Genomic DNA, 16,649 nt, shown 5'->3' with positions numbered 1-16,649 from the left:
TGTCTCGTTGGGGACCTTGGTCATTAATGAGGGGGAGGAGCCACACGTGGTGAGGTGTAGAGGGACGACCTCTCCAAAGCCAGGATCTACTCTGTTTACAGGACTTGGAACATGTTGCTTGAAGTGTGGACGTCCTCTCTGGACACGGCATTTGCCCGACAAACCTCAGTCCTCCTGTGATACGTAAATTCTCAGTACAGCCCAGACTTCTGAGGACTGACGGATTTAACGTTCAGAAGTCAGGATGGCTGAAGATGATTTTTCAGTTTTTTTCAAGTTTTAGTTAGAAATAATTTCAAACTTCCAGAAAAATTGGAAAACTAAGAGTATGAGGAACAGCCGGCCATCCACGTGCCCTGCCCCCACCCCTCCATTTCCAGTGGGTGTCCCTCATGCGGCCGGGGTGCGGGATGGCCCATGTCATATCCCGGGGATCTCTCACCCACCACCGTGTGCTCCTCGTGTCTGTTGACCAAGCGACATCAGGTGTGCGGCCTTCACTCAGGTCCTGCCTGGGCTCAGGTGGCGCCTTTGCTCTTCACAGTGAGGGGACCCAGAGCTTGGCAAGGCCACCTTAGGCCTGAGTGACAGGCGTGACATCCACACTTCTCAGAGAGGGACAGGGACACCTGAGCAGGAGCGTGCCGGGCGCTGACGGCGAGTGGGGAGCACAGAGGTGCCCAGGAAACCTTCCCTGAGAACCTCCCCTGGGCCAACTTGCCGTGGGCACCTCGGCCTCGAGTTCTCCCATGCCTGCCTTCTTCATCCAGCCTCACTCTGGGCTGGACACAGTGTCCCCTGGAGCCACCGGGGTCCAGAGACGGGTGTTGGCAGTGATGGTGCCCAGAGGCGGTGCGGGGCAAGGTGTCCCCCAGGCCTGCGCAGCCTGGGAGCCCTTGGTGCTTCTCTGGCCAGAACCCAGCACCAGCAATCAGGAGTGAGTGGCCGGGGGGCTCTGGGGGCTCTGCCCTGCAGAGGGGAGTCCCTGGGGAAGACAGGAGCGGACAGGGGTTGGGCCCAGCACTGCTTCCCAGACCGCAGGGAGAGCCGACGTTTGTTCTCAGGCGCAGAGCAGGCGGGGAGAGGAGCACGGGCCTGTGTCTGCCAGCAGCCGTGGCAGCGGGGCAGTGCCTGAGTCCACGAAAGGCCGTGGCAGCCCAGGAGGGTGGCTCACTTGTCCCAGGCTCTCATCACATCCGGCCGGGCACACGTGTGCACCCTGCAGGGCACGGTCTGGGCTCCCACTGTTGGTCCTCGTGTGGGGAAACCGTCGGGTCTCATCCGTGGCCCCATCATGGGGTTGCCCCGGCTGTGGCTGGTTGGTGACTGTCCCTGCCGTGCACAGCTCTGCGCTCTGTCCGGCAGGACTTGGGGTGCTGGAAGCGCGGGCTCCCCTCTCCCCTACCTGGACAGGCCCCCCGCTCCACCTTCACGGTTTCCTCTGGCTTCTGTCTCATCTCCCTGCTGGGCCGCGGTGAATGCCACATCTGCCCGCAGGACCCAGTGGCTTTGTTTGCCGTGGTGCATCTTGCACGTGCCGTGGCTGCCCGCTGCCTTCGCCTTTTAACTCCATGAACACGTCACACGCTGTCTGTATCCGTTTATCTATTTTCCAAGTGTTCACTTTCCAGAGAGCCAAGCCCTCACCAGCAGCACCGCGGTCCATCCGTAGACAAATAGCTTCATAACTGAATGTAACCCGCCAGCCTTCACGTAGAAACATCTCTGGCTGAGGACGCGGAGATACCGCGTGTTTTGTTCGGGCTGGAGCAGGGCAGCGGTAGCGAGCTCTGCTTCCCTTTATTTCCCCTTAAAAAATTAATTATCTTGTGTTTATCCATATGCAAGCTGTCGCTCTGGACAACAGCCTGCTGGCTTGCCTCTCCTCCCGACGGCCACCAGCATCTCCTGGGCTCCCCCGCCCCCCGCATCTTCTCCCATCCCTGCCTGTCAGTGCCATCTGTCGTGGCCGTGTACCACCAGCTGCTGTGTGTGACCCGCGGCAGGGCGAGGACTGGGGGCGAGGGCCGTAGGGCCTGGACATGCGCTGGTCCTGCCGTGGGCGGGGAGCCCAACTGCCCCCACGAAGGCACTCACCTTAGACAAACAGCAGACCATCATCAGCCGTGTGTCCCTTGTGTCTTGGGATGCAGTGGGTTACCCCCTCCCTAGCAAGGACCAGGTAGGAGGTGGCACTGCCCCGAACGGGGAAGCTTCACAAGGAAGAGGAAGGCCAGGGGCCCTGATGTGCCCCATGAACGTCTGCAAGGTCTTAGCTGCCCTGTGCTGTGCCTCCCTGTTCCCGACAACCAGAGCCTGCCCCCAGATACCCTTGAAAGGCATGCTCCTTCCTGCCATGGGTCTCATCCCTGCGTGAATGTCCAGGTCCTTCCAGTCCAACCCACGTCCTGAGGCCTGAGCAGTGGCAGCCAGTGGGAGGCAGCCATTCATCAGGACATAGTGGGAGCCCACAGCCAAGGAGGGACCCAGGGGCCTTTAGGCTCAAGAGCTCTGCTATGGGTCCTGCCCCTCCTCACCGGTCCCCTTGGCCCATAGCCCACGTGCCTGCCTTCCTGCACCTCCTTCCCCCACGCCTTTCTCCACAGAAGGTTGGAGCAGACCCCTTATCATGAACTTGGGCAGATGTCAGGGGGCTTTCCAGCAACACCTTCTGCTGATAGAGAAGAAGACATTCAGGCTCCTTCCCATGAGGAAGCCTTCATTCTAGTGCTGGAGGTTCTCTAGCATGGCCCCTGGTCGGAGTAAAATGGGGGGGGGCCTCGTGCAGGGGTGCACATGCCCAAAGACAGGAGTCCCCTGTGAAAACAGCCCAGGCTCAGGCTTTCTTGAACTTGTGATGGGTGCTACGTATTTCAGCAGGGTCTATACTTAGGTTATATGTTCTCCACTGGTCTGTGCATCTTTTGCTCTGCCAACACCAGTCCTAACTAACTCCTGTGGTTTTACGGTAAGTCTCAGAACGACGGTGCCATGCCACCAATTTTATTCTTCTCGTTCACAGTTCTAGCTATTCTAGTTATTTTATCTGCCATACCAATTTTTTTTTAAAAGACTTCATTTACTTATTTGAGAGAGAACAAGCATGAGCAGGGGGAGGGGCAGAGGGAGAAGCAGACTGTCCGCTGAGCAAGGAGCCCGACATGGGGCTCGATCCCGGGACCCCGGGACCCTGACCTGAGCCACCCAGGCGCCTGGCCTGCCATACCAATTTTATAAATAGCTTGTCTATATCTATAAAAGTCCTCTTGGGATCTTGATCAAAATTGCATTAAATCTGGGTTGCCTGGGTGGCTCAGTCCGTTAAGCATCTGCCATTGGCTGATTCTCCCTCTCCCTCTGTGTGCATGCTCTCTTTTTCTCAAATAAATCTTTAAAAAAATAAAAATAAAAAATTTTTTTAGGCTGCATTAAATCTGTAAATCAGTTTAGGGAGAATTAACATCTTCGCTCTGCCGAGTCTTTCTGATCCCTGAACATGGTATGCCTCTGCATGCACTTAGATCTGTTTTGGTGTGTGTTTCGTGTCCCGCTAGACTTATAACCAGGTATCCCTCTTCTCTCCTCCTTCCCGCCATCCTCCTCCTTTCCTTCTTTTTCAGTTATTGTAGGTGTGGAGCTTTCTGTTTGTTTTTGAACTGTTCATTGCTGGCATATAGAAATACAATCAATTTTAGTGTATTGGTTTCGTATCCTTTAGTAGTCTTGTTAAATTCCCTTTTTAGTTTTAGAAGGTATTTTTGTAGGTTTTTGTAGGTTTTCTAGGACTTTGTATATCAACAATCATGTTTTCTCCAAGTAGGAGCAGTTTTCTTCCTCCTTTTCAATCTGTATGTTTTCATTTCTTCTTCTTCTTGCCTTAATTACCTGATGAGGATTTCCAGTGTGATGTTGAATGGTAAAAGTATTAAATATGACATTAGCTGCAGACTTTTGTAGATTCCATTCTACTTATGCAGAGTTTTATCATGAATGGATGAGATATTTTATCATGAATGGATGAGATACTTCTTTTTTTTTTTTAGAGGAGGGGGAGGGGCAGAGGGAGAGGGAGAGAGAATCTCAAGCAGACTCTGTGCTGACCACAGAGCCCAACACAGGGCTCAGTCTCACAACCTGAGATCACGACCTGAGCCAAAATCAAGACTCGGATGCTTACCCAACTGAGCCACCCAGGTGCTCCTGGATGAAATAGTGCAAATGCTTTTTTTACATCAACTGATTTTTCTCTCATTAGGCTGCTGATATAGTAGATCATGTTGGCTGATTTTCTAGTATTGAATCAGGCTCGCATTCCCGAGACAAACCCCACTTGCTTGTGGTATATCATTTATTTTATATGTGCTGGATTGGGTCTGCTAGCATTTTGCTGAGGCTGTTTGCATCTGAGGTTTACTTTTGTTGTGCTTTTTTGTCTTGTTTGGGTATCAGGGTAATGCTAGCATCATAAAATGAGTTGGGAATTATTCCCTCCTCCTCTGCTTTTTGGAGGAGACTGCCTGTAACTGGTATTAAATACTTACTGAAATGTTGAATAGAGTTTACCAGTGAAACCATCTGGGCCTAGAGCCTTCCTTTTTGGAAGATTTTAACTATTAATTCATTTTCTGTAATGGTTATAGGACTACTCAGGTCATCTAATGCATCTTGGGTGAATTTTGGTAGAGTGTGGTTTTTGAGGAAAAACACTCCATTTAGGTTCTTGAATTTATGCACATAGTGTTTCTCATGGTGTCCCCTTATTAATCTTTGCATGCCTATGTGATCTGCAATAGGGCCCTTCCCATTTCTCTTATGGACAGTTTGTGTCTTCTTTCTTTGTTATTCTTCCTACAAGTTTATCTGTTTATTGAGCCTTCTTCAAAGAACTTGTTTGTGGATTCCTTGAGTTTTCTCTGTTACTTTTCCCTTTCCCAGTTCACACATTTACTGGTGCAGATCTCCCTGCAGCACTGTTGGGACTTGCCCCCCCCCCCCAGCCCCGCATATTTTGATGTGTTTTCATTTTCATTCAGTTCAAAATATTTTCTGATATTCTTATTTCCCTTAAGACTTCTTCTTTGACTCATGAATTATTTAGAAGTGTGTTGTTTATTTTCCAAGTATTTGGAGATTGATATCTTCCTGTTACTCATTTTTAGTTTAATTCTGTTATAGTCAGAAAGCATACTGGATAGGATTCCAGTTCTTTTAAATTTGTGAAGGTGTGTGTGTGTCCCAAAACATGGCCTTCTCGGTGAATGCACATGCTGCTGGTTCAGGTTGCAACACAGATGTCAGTCCCATGCATGTGGTCGGAGGTGGTCGGAGGTGGTCGGCGGTGCCCGGCCCCGCTCGTCCCCGAGCATCTGACCATTTGTAGCATGGGGTGGGGGGGAGCGGGGGGTGACTCTCCCACCGTAATTGTCTGTTTCTGCTTTTGGATTTTTGCTGTTGTATTTTGAAAGTCTCTTTCTTGGTGAATGTGCATTTATAGTTGTTATGTTTTCTTGGTGACCTGACCGTTCTATTGTCAGGTGATCCTGCTTGTTCTTTGCTCTTACATTGACTTTGTCTGGGTGTTAATAAAGCTGTAGTCAATATTGTTTGTTTTGATTGGTGTTCTGTGGTCTATATGGTCCCATCACCTTGCTTCTCACCTGCCTGGGTAACTGTCCTGGAAGTGAGTTTCTTATAGACAGTATAGGGTTGGATCATGTATGGTTTTTCAGTCCAGTCTGGCAATCTCTTAATTGGTGTGTTTAGAGCTATACTTACATTTAACCTGATTACTGAAATGTTTGAACCTCACCTGCCACCATTTGTTACCTCCTCATGGTTTGTCTGCTCAGTTCCTCGTTGCTCAGCTTCCCTTTCACTGCCTCTTTGGACTCATTCTTTAGTGTTACATTTTCATTTACCTGCTGAGTTTTTGACCATTTGCTCTTACACAGTTTTTTAGTAGTTCTAGGGACTACAATATACATACTTCACTTTTTGAGACCTACTTAGATTCAGCACTTAACACTCCCCGAAGATGTAGAATTCCTACAGTCAGAGAGAAAACATTCAGTGACCCTTATTGAAGGCGGCAAGGCGAACTCTATTAAGGACCATTGGGGTAGCTGTAGGGCCCCTACAGTGGGGTTTTACAACTGTGAATGCAGCAGGCCCAGTGGACATTCACTCCCAAGCAGCAGGTGGGATCAGTGGGTGGACACTTGCTGAGGGGACACATCAGGGCTGAGTGGGGAGTCTGGCTAAACTGATCTGACAAGAGCTCTGCTGAGGGCAGGCTGGGGTGATCACATGTCACCTGGGGGTGATAGCAGATTTGAGGGTGACCGGGTATCAGGGTGGGGGACTCTTGCTAAACTGATGTAGCAAGGTTCTTGCTAGAACTGGATTTTACAGGAGGAGCCCAGATGGCCTAGGAGAAGGTTGGGGAGCCTGACTACAGGCTGGTCAGGCAAAGAATCTTTGTTGCCCCCGTATGGGGTCACTTTGCCTTCTCCCGGTGTCGCCTGGTTTTCGTGTGGAATGTCTACATGTGGTGGTGGTGTAAACACTGTTAGATGAGGTTATAACGTTTGCTTTCCGCCTTCCAAATTGTTTGAAAGAACTCATGAGGAACAGAATGGTCATTTTTATTCACCCAGGTATTTACTGATTCTGTTGGTTTTATTTCATTTCTGAGTTTTCTGTGTTAACTCTGGCCTCATTTCCCTTCTGTCTGAAGAACATTCTCTGGTCATTCTTTTAGATGAGATCTGCTGGCCACAAGTTCTCTTGTTTTTTCTTTATCTACAGGTGTCTTTGTCTTTTCCTCCATCCTGAACGTTACTTTTTTTTTTTTTTAAGATTTTTATTTATTTGTCAGAGCGCGAGCGCACAACCAGGGGGAGCGCCAGGCACAGGGAGAAGCAGACTCCCCGCTGAGCAGGGAGCCCGGTGTGGGACTCGATCTCAGGACCCTGGGATCATGACCTGAGCCGAAGGCAGACGCTTAATGACTGAGCCACCCAGGCGCTCCCTGAACATGACTTTCACTGGATCTGGGATTCAGGGCTGATGCTTGGAAGTAGGTCCCCCATCTCTGGCGAGAACAGTCTGACCTTGGCAGTGGATCAGATAAAGGGCAGCAGTGGGAAAACGGGTGAAGTTCAAATAAAGTCTGCTTTGGTTGGAAAACAAACAGACCTCCTCCACACAGGCTGGATGGCGGGCGCCGGGCTGGGCCCTGAAGTGGGAGGTGGGCTGTGGCATCAGCCGAGAGCTGCTGGTGCGGGACAGGCTCTGGTTGTCCACCTGCTGTGCCAGCCTCAGAAGTATGGGCTCTGTTCAGGCCTCAGACAGAGAGTCCGACAGTTTGACAGCCTTTTTTGAAGGGTCTCTGCTTTTGTTTTGAAGGAGGGGGATGGTTCTTCCCCAGAATAAGTTCATTCCAGGTGGGAGCTGATGAGTCAGAACAGAGTGTCCCTGGCCTCCGTTCAGTCACCTTTGCTCTGTGCACAGCTTTGAGACGTGGACGGGCAGCTCGAATCCAGCCAGGCGCCGCCTGTGACGTGGGCCAGTGACTCATGGCTTCGAGTCTAGAGGACGAATGCGGTGACACACAGCTCCCCGCCATGATGGGGCCGACACCGCTCCTAGCCGTCTGATTGAGTTCCCGCGTTGCAAGATGCATTTTTCAGTCATTTCCAACAAAGTGTCTAATTTCAGAAGAGGGTGTGGTCGTTGGGGGGGTCACAAGGAAGGCAGGTGGAGTCCCCATCCTGAGAGGTGTCTGCTCTCTCCCATGCTACAGGTGACCCCAGGGTTCAAGGAGAAGGAAGGGGAGCTCTTGGTCAGGGGGCCATCTGTGTTCCGAGAATACTGGGACAAACCAGAAGAAACGAAAGACGCCTTCACCTGGGATGGCTGGTTCAAGACAGGTAGGAGGGGGCCAGCGGGGGGTGGCCCGGACACCCCAGAATCTTCTGTCCAGGGCAGAGATGGGGTGCAGTGCACTCTGTGTCTCCCGTCTTCAAGGCTGCATCCTCACCCTACCCCCAGGGCCCCAACAACCTCTAGAAGGAAGGCAGCAGCAGGGCCTGGATGTCAGAGAGCCTCCCCGCCCCACCACCTACCCCGAGCCCCCTGCTTTATGAATTTTCTTGCCCAACCCCCCCGCCCCCAGGATCCAAGTCGTTCTGGTAGAACATGGTTCCTCTTTCTTTTGGGTCATCTTACATTACTCTCCACGCTACGCCTGGGGCCCTGTGCTTGGTGTGCAGGTGATGCCCTCCCAGAGCTGCTCAGGATCCCCCGTCTCCCCTCCTTGGCCCCAGTGGTCCCGAAATATGGACTTTACAGCAGACACTGTGAATATTGAATATTAGCTTTGTAGCTGATTGAGAATGAGCTCCTGGCATGTAGGTGGTCCTTTTCTTTTTGCCCGTCTGTACGTGTAAAACTTTGTTGCTGACAATGCATCATTTCCTAGTAATCTTAAGACAATATTTTCTAAAAAGAAAGGCCTGCTTTCACATCTCCCCACATGCGGCCCCAGAGCCAGAAGCCGGCCTCATTCCCTGTCCTGTGGGGCGCAGAGCTGAGGAGAAAGGCTGCAAGCAGGTGGAGCGGGCTGCCATGGGACTGCCACGCATCTCTTAGGAGAAGACTGGTGGCTGTGGCCCCTAGTCTCGTGGCCACACAGTGGTCGCACGAGCACCTCGCTGAGCTCAGACTGGCATGGATTCGGGGGCGGGATCGCGTGTCCACTCTCATCTGCTGCTGTCACAGACCTGAGGTCACCGAGTGACAGAGCAGGGACCCGCATGGGCCCGGCAGTCTCGGGGTGCTGTGTAGGACTGCCAGGTGAGGGTTGGGTGTGAAGGGGGCAGAGGGAGGGTCTTCCTGGTGGGGGGTGTCGAGGGCCCCCTTCCTGTCACACTGCCAGGTGGCACTGGGTCCAGACTTGCTGGTCCCGGCCAGTCTCACGTCCACGCTGTGGTCCTGCAGCTGTCTATGGTTCTCTGCTCTGTGCCTGTGAAATGCGCATCCCGGCAGCTGCCGGGGGAGGTGTCCAGCCTCCCCTGAGCCTCTGTGCTGGGCACAGGAAGCCAGTGCGCGGGTGGTTAGGAAGGGCGTGCAGCGTGGACGTCTGTCAGCCTTCAGAGCGAGGCCGGACCTCGGGAACCCTGACGGGAGCAGAGGGCTCCGTGTGGTCGGGCCCCAGGAGCCCTGGTCACCTGTTTCGGGGTCACCTGTTTCGGGATGCCCTGTCTCCATGTGAGGGTGCGGTCAGCACGTTAACACGCCGGACTTCCATCGTGAGCACGGCGTTCCCACGAGCTGGTGTGACAGTGGGCAGGCCCCTGTCCGTCATTGTCCCTCAGGTGCAGGCTTGTACGTCCCTCCTGCAGGCCTCTGAATGGTCCCTGTGTGGAAACCTGACTTGCTTTGTGGCCAGCTTCTTTTATTTTTAAATTCAGATAAAAGCTTTAGGGTTTTTTTTTCTTTAAAAGCACAGGAACCCAAGCCCTGTGGATTTGCCGGGCGGCAGCAAAGGAAAGTGCGGGGCAGTCAGCGTTAAAACATTCAGTCATGCTGCTGATGAATATTTGAGTTGAAAAGGAATAGCATGCATTAATTATTGTAAAGAGATGTCTTTAGGAGAAAATGATTTTGAAATTCCGTTTAATTTCATTGTAATGCGCTGCAAACAGGAAGGGAGTGTGTGTGTTTAATTGGCTCTCGGGGGTGAGGCCTGGGAGCCGTGTGCCTTTGTCACGGGCCATTAGCGATACGGGGCTGCATAATGAGCGGGTGCAATCAGCTCGCAGCTGCCGGCGCCTGCGGGGAGAGCATGATATTAAATAGAAATCAGGGTAAATTAAACTTAACCCTTTCCCTGGCCAGCCCCTCCTGCCGCGGCTTCTGGCGGGAGCTGGAGAGCTGCTGCTCGTGGGCCTCGGGGAAGGGCCAGGTCCACGCCTGGGTGGGAGGACAGAGGTCACCAGCCGCTCCTGCCCTCCCTGCCTTGCCCTGTCCTCCTTCCCCAGATGTGCAAGGAGTTCCTTGCCAGCCCCCAGGGGTCGCGACTGCTACAAAGGAGACCCAGCGTCTCCCCCCAGAAACTCTGCCGACAGCCACGGTGACCCTCCTCCCGGCTCTTACTTGAGCGCCACCACGACCAGAGAGAGGTTGTTCGACATGCCCACGGGCACCAGCACGAGCCCAGGGCAGGGGGACAGGTGATTCCAGGAGCCAGGTGCCCTCGGGCCTTTATGTTGACCTTGCTGTCCGAGCAGAAGACAGAGGACAGAGGACATGGAGGTGAGGACACGGGACAGAGGTGAGGCTACGGAGATGATGAGAGATGAGGGAGACGAGGACACAGAGCTGACATGGGATGGAGGTGAGGACACGGAGCTGGGGACACAGATGGACATGGGGACCGAGCTGAGCAGACCTTACAGTTCCTTTGACGCCTGCCACTCAGCTCAAATGCTGCTGACTGAGCGTAAGGACATGAACGGCCTCTGACTTGCTCTAAAAATCCTTCATCGTGCACTGTTTAGCGTCACGACGTGGACGTCGAGGGCACTTAGGAGATGGGAATCAAGGACCCTGGGAAAATCCACCAGAGCATCGGCGGGTTCTTGCCTTCCTCCAGGGCAAGCACGTGACGTTACTCCCAGAGACACACATCACAGCAGGGTGACAGAGGGGGCCCTGGCGGGCATCGGCGCCCACATGGGGATGTTCCCCAGAGGCGCGCTCACGGGGCCTGGGCAGCCCTGGCGATGGTCAGATCCCAGGAGAGCAGAGAAGCTGGCCATAAAAACACGTAAGATATGGGGCCTTCCTCACTGTGGGAGAGAAACACAGAGATGGCCTCCTGTCGCCGAGTTTGAAAGATTCTGACCAAGCTGGGCCTTGCTGCCGTGAGGCAGGTCCTTTCCCCTGCAGGTGGGACTGTGGGTCAGGAGTGTTTCTGGGCCAAAGGGAATGACGAGAGGCGGGCAGAGCCGGGCGCACGGACGTCTGCCACAGCGTTTTTATTTATTTATTTATTTATTTATTTAATTTTTTTTTTTTTAAAGATTTAATTTATTTGACAGAGAGAGACACAGTGATAGCAGGATCACAAGCAGGGGGAGAGTTAGAGGGAGAAACAGGTTTCCCGCAGAGCAGGGAGCCCGACGCGGGGCTCGATCCCAGGACCCTGGGATCATGACCTGAGCTGAAGGCAGACGCTTAACGACTGAGCCACCCAGGCGCCCCTGCCACAGCGTGTTTAATAAAGTGCGGGGCGGGGACCCCGCCCGTGTCCACAGGTGTCCAGCAGCGGCTGTCGGGAGGCCCTTAGAAACCGTGTTCTGGAGAGCGGTGACATGAACTGATGACGCGTCTTGCACATGCGCGGTTCTCACAGCCGCCGGCCGCTGTCCCCTGTGGGCGGGCTCCTTCCTTCCTTGGATGCCTGGCCTCTGGTGCTCCCTCGGTGAGCGTCATCGCTCTCAGCGACACGGCGCGACACGCTAACCTTTCACACCTCCGATGGAGAAGGCCTCAGCGGCGCTCGGGCCGTGTCTGCTCACCTCCTGCCTCGCCGCAGTTGGGGTTCTGCTTTCCTCCTCCAACAAGGAGATCTTCCGTCTTGGCCAGCGAGGCGCAGTTAGGAACTAGGCCGCGTGCTGCGTGTGAGTGGGTGTGGGTGTGCAGAGGGGACGGTTGTCACCGACCTGTGCGCCCGCTGACCCGGAGGCAGGGTCACCGTGAAGGCTGTGCCAGGCAGCGGGGCCCCTCCGGGCATGCTTGGCGGGACCGGCCGTGCAGTCTGCAGCTGGCTAGGCCCCGGTACTGGCGGCCCCTTCTGTGAGCGGAAGGTTTGGATGTGTCGTGTCTGGTTGTTTTATCTTGCTTCAGAGTTCTTTGTTTTCCAGGGCTCGTGGGGTTGTGCGCCTGGGTCTCTCCTGCCCCTTGTCAGGCTTTGCGTTCATAAAGCTAGTCTCGGACCCTGTTCCGTGGGCAGTGACGCGGTGACCCAGTGGCCACGTGAGGCCGCGTTCCCTCTGTTGGATGTCGAGCTCCAGCTGCATGCGGGCTGGCTCCTGGGGTCCCTGCGCTGTTCCCATGTCGGTCCCAGACCCCTGCGCAGAGGAGTGTGGCTCAGTTTTCGGGTTTTATCGGAGTGACGCGGGCATGGCTGGAAGACCCGCGGCTCTAACCAGTGGCCATTCGCACCTGGCTCTGAGGCTGCTCTCCACACCCGTCCCCCCAGTGTCTGCACCATGGGGCCGTGGATGCAGCCTCATGGAGACCGTGGTCCTTCTGTGCTCTCGGTTCCCTGCATGAAGCACCCCGGTGCCACCCTGCCGCTCGGGGGAGACGCCCGGGCCCGCCGCCCCGCCAGGCCCCTCCTGCAGCTCCCTCCTTCCCTTCTGCTCCACAGTCTGCGCGCTGCATTCCCCAGGAGCCTCCTGACAGTAGAGGTGTGGGGTGTGCATTTCGGGGAGTGGGTGTCTGGCAGCGTCTTCGCTCGGTCGGGCGAGGTAGAGTTCAGGGTTCGAGACGCTCTCTCGGTTTCTGGCTTCCACGCTTCTACCAGCTGCAGCCACGTCGTCCTTCCTGGCACCGTACGACCTTTCCCCTCTTCGGAGTCCTAGAGAATCTTCTCCATCCCAGAGTCCACGTCGGACAAGTCGAGTGCCTTGGGTGCCCTGACTTTGACGTCCCTCCTCGTGCTGGCGCTCGGGACACCCTATCCTGCGATGCTGGGAGCTGTCCGGCTGATTCTCTCCGCTCCGGAGCCTGGCCGACACGTGGGGGCTGAAAGCAGGAAGGACACCTGGGAGGCCGAGCTGCCCCATGGCCGGGGGGAGTCGACCCACCATGAGCTGCCCCCTACCTGCCCCAGCCCCCAGCCCTGTCTTGGGGCGATGCCAGAGCAGCCGTGCCAGGCTCAGGGGGCCTGATGGTGCCCGACATGCGCCAGGAGCAGAGTGGGGGGCTGGGTTCTCAGCTGCCGCCCTGCATCCCCGGGAGAGCAGGGCAGGTGTTTTCCAGCAGGGGCGGGGTGCTGACACCTGGCGGACAGACAGCCTCATCAGGCGCGTTAATTAGCATCGCGGTGGGCAGTTTCTTGTGCTTGCTTTCGGTCGTGAGTTTAGTTAACACAGATTCTTTTCTGGAATTATTGTTCAGTCAGAGTGTGTTGCAGACGCTGGAGTGACTCGACTTGGGGGTGAGCCCCCAGGGGAGGCAGGACTTCTCCACAAACCAAACAGCGGTTTCTTAAAACGCTTTCTTTGCAATAGGTAGAGATTCGCAGGAAGCTGCAGATGGCGAGTAGGGTGGCCCCTTGCACCTTCACACCATTCCCCAGTGTCCACGTCCTGGTCACCAGCACGACACCAGAGCCCGTCCCTGGGCTTGACCAGGGTCCCCCAGCCCTACACATGTATGTGCACCTGTGTGTGGGCTCTGCTCACCATCCTCAGCACACATGTAGGTCCGTGCTGCTCTGCGGCCCCACGTCTGTTGCCCTCGCCCCCCAGCCCACTGCTTGTCGTTCAGAGTGGCACAGAGACAGACCCGACAAGTGTAGCCTTTGGGGATTGGCCTTCTTCCCTCAGCATGATTCCCTTGGCCTCCACATCCCCCGGCTGGGCCCCCACGCTCCACAGCAGACCCTGCATGAGGCAGACACTTGGGGAAGCACGGAAGGGGGTGCAGCCCCGTGGTGTGGAGCCGGCCCGTGCTGGGTGTCCCTGCCTGAAAACAGGCTCAGCCCGCATCTCCCCAGAGGCACGGCCGGACGTTGGCCACAGAGCAGGCAGCTTGGTGTCCACGGTGAGGCCGGGCCTGACGTGTGTCACGTGGCACCAGAGGGAAGGCTCTGGCCCCCGCGGGAGCACATGAGGGGGTGTGCTCGGCAAGGAGTGTCTCCGCCTCCCCGGGCGTGAGCATGCGCTGCGGGCCGGTGTTGTCCCCGTCTGTCCCCCAGCTGCGTCGGGGAGGCACGTGAGGGTTTCTTCCCGCCGTGGGTGGCAGGTGCCGCCAGGCCGCACGGAGTCCGCAGGACTGCCCACACTCCCCAGATGCCGCAGCGTGTCTGTTCCCCCCTCCTACTTTGTTCAGTTTATCCAAAACCTTGAAGTTGCCTGTTCTGGGGTCTTTGGGGTTTGGGCGCTTACTGTCTGTTTAACCCGCCCTCCTGGGAGCTGCCAACTCAGGTGCGCAGAGACGCAGGGGAAGCTGAGGGAGCCGCGTGGCCTCCCGAGCCATTCCCGCCGCGCTGTGCTTGGGGCTCTGTCCCGCCAGGAGCACGGCAGGCGGGCGGCGCTGTCACACGTGGATGTCAGGCAGGGCTCTGTACATGGCTTCCGCCCTCGCTGCCCAGGACCCCTCTTTCTGAGCCCCATCCTGGCACTGGGCACGTCCTGCCCTTCAGAGGTGGGCTGCCCGTGGGTTAGACACTCATGGGAGTTTGGGGACAGCGCTGGTCTCCAGCCGTCTCTGTGCTGGGATTCAGCGTCTGTGTCAGCCAACACCCAAGGAAATGGAGCAGAAAGGCCTGGAAGGGGTGTTGAGGGCCCTTGTTTCTGGGACCGGGCCTCAGTTCCGAGTGCGTCCCCTGATCAGCCTGCGCTCCCCGGCCCCCGTGGTCCTTCATTCAGAACTGAGACAGCTGGCGTCTGAGGGTCTCCAGGCAGCTGGGGAGGGGCCCCTGGAGAGCAGGGCAGTCCCATTCCGGTCCCCTTCACCCCTTCACAGTGAGCAGACGTGGTGCTCCCCCATCCAAGGACGTGCGCCAGAGCCCACTGCCTCCTTTCCTGATGCTAAGGGCAGGACCGGAAGAGCAGCCCAGGGGGCAGGGGCCGCGTCAGGGAGATGCCCCCCAGCCTCAGCAGCCGTGGTCTCGGCAGTGCAGGGCGTCTCCGGCAGGTAGACCAGGGACAGGAGCCTGGACCCAGGGCAGGGTCCCTCGCTCTGCTGGGTCTCTGGGCAAGTAGAGGTGGTGGGAGCAGGTCCAGGAAGGCTCCAGAGGGCCCGGGGCTAGTGCAGTGTCCGTCTGGCAGCAGGAGGGCAGTGACAGCTTAGACTGGGCCCCTTGGTGCCTTTAAGGAACAGCTCTCCGGAGAGAGCATGCAGCCGTCCAGTGGGGAGGGGATGCAGCCAGAGCGGCACCTGCACCCCAGGAGTGGGGAGCACAGGGGGCCTCGCGGGACCCAGGGCGGGCTTCGTCCACCCCAGGCCTCCCTGCGGCCCTTCCTGCTCCTCCACACCTGCACCACTTCCCGCCAGCCGCCACCCTGCAGCCCATCCTGGGGCCACGGCGCCCTTTCCGAGGATGCACTTGCAGGCCTCCGCTTCCTGTCAGCGGGAGAGAACCCACCACGCTCGTGGCCTGTCCTCAGAGCCTCGCCTTCCCACGCCGCCATAAGTAAGCCAGCCACCCATCCACGCACAGGCATCTGTCCCGTTTATAGACTGGATCACGCCCTGGCTGTGGCAGATGATGGATGGTGCCTTCCTGCGTGGGTGGCGTGACTCGTAATGAAACACCGATGATTTATTCCAGCTAATGACCCAACATGGGGCTCGGGTGTGAGCATAGGCAGGGCGGCGCCAGCGCTGTTCTCAGAGGGCTGGATGGGGGCGTCCCCACAGGCACACGCACACGTGCGTGCATTGTGGGAGCACACACACGTCCACACGCGTGTATGTCCACATGCATGTCCACGCACACGTCCACACACATGTCCACACACACCTCCACAATGCACATGTCCACACATGCACTTGTCCACACGCATGTCCACGCACACGTCCACACATGTACACGTCCACACACATGTCCACACACACCTCCACAATGCACATGTCCACACACATGTACGTCCACACGCGTCCACACATGCACGTGTGCGCGCACACACTCAGGCCCACCTCCCCTGCGCCCTCTCTGTTCTGGGCTGGCCCTCGCTGTCCCCCACCCCACCACCTGCTCATGCTAGGATGCCTGGTGAGCATCCCATCGCCCAGCATGGCCTGAGAGGGGACCAGGTGGGTCTCCGAGGGGACTGCCACGTGGGGAAGCATGACAGGAAACCACACAGTTGACGTGGAGGGGCAGGAGGGCTTTGTCCTCCTTCAGAGACTCCGTGTCACTGCCTTGCAGCCCGGGAGACCCCACGAGTGAAGGGGGGCTGCAGTGATGTCCTCTCCACTAGGACCCTGCTGTGGCTGGGACCCCACGGTGGGATGAAGGAGGCGGCCGATTCTTGTTCTGATTGCAGGAGCCTGAGGAAGAGCGGGAGGGGGCCGAGCTGGGTGGTGACCACACCGGCCGTCCTGCCTCTGAGCCTGGTCTTCACAGGCGGCCCCCATCGGCCGTTGTGGGACGCTGCTGTCTGCACAGGGCCGTCTGGGGTTGGACCACAGGCTGAGGTCTCAGCCGTTGAGCTCCATGCTTGCCGCCTTGTCCTGAAACGGCCCACGTGCACCCCGGCCCCAGCATGGGTCACCGTGTGGGGATATCGATGCCCCCAGACACAGGCGCCCAGCATGTGATGGGGTGGGGGGCGCTGCTCACCACATGGGTGCCCCTCGAAACATGCTGGGCCCGGCGCGCGTCCTGACTAGAGCACCTTTTCTCA

At 56.5% G+C, this 16,649-nt stretch overlaps 1 protein-coding gene across 11 annotated transcripts in view; it reads left to right on the top strand.

Moving 5' to 3' along the window:
- Window positions 1-16,649, top strand: part of ACSF3 (acyl-CoA synthetase family member 3) — a 50,801-nt gene that overhangs the window by 29,012 nt on the left and 5,140 nt on the right. For 9 of the 11 annotated variants that reach the window (XM_064581225.1, XM_064581222.1, XM_064581224.1 and 6 more), the window contains one exon: window positions 7,805-7,931. In XM_064581225.1, the coding sequence (XP_064437295.1) occupies window positions 7,805-7,931 (127 nt within the window). Of the gene's footprint in view, window positions 1-7,804; window positions 7,932-10,043; window positions 16,645-16,649 lie in introns of those variants that run through there. The other 2 variants (XM_064581230.1, XM_064581232.1) reach the window with 1 other exon arrangement.

This window comes from Mirounga angustirostris, unplaced genomic scaffold (assembly GCF_029215605.1).
Source record: "Mirounga angustirostris isolate CCGP_5_RB_7025 unplaced genomic scaffold, mMirAng1.0.hap1 SCAF_16, whole genome shotgun sequence".
Taxonomy (NCBI): Eukaryota; Metazoa; Chordata; class Mammalia; order Carnivora; family Phocidae; genus Mirounga; species Mirounga angustirostris.
The sequence above is the reverse complement of the archived record's forward strand: the minus strand, read 5'-3'. Positions and strand labels throughout refer to the sequence as shown.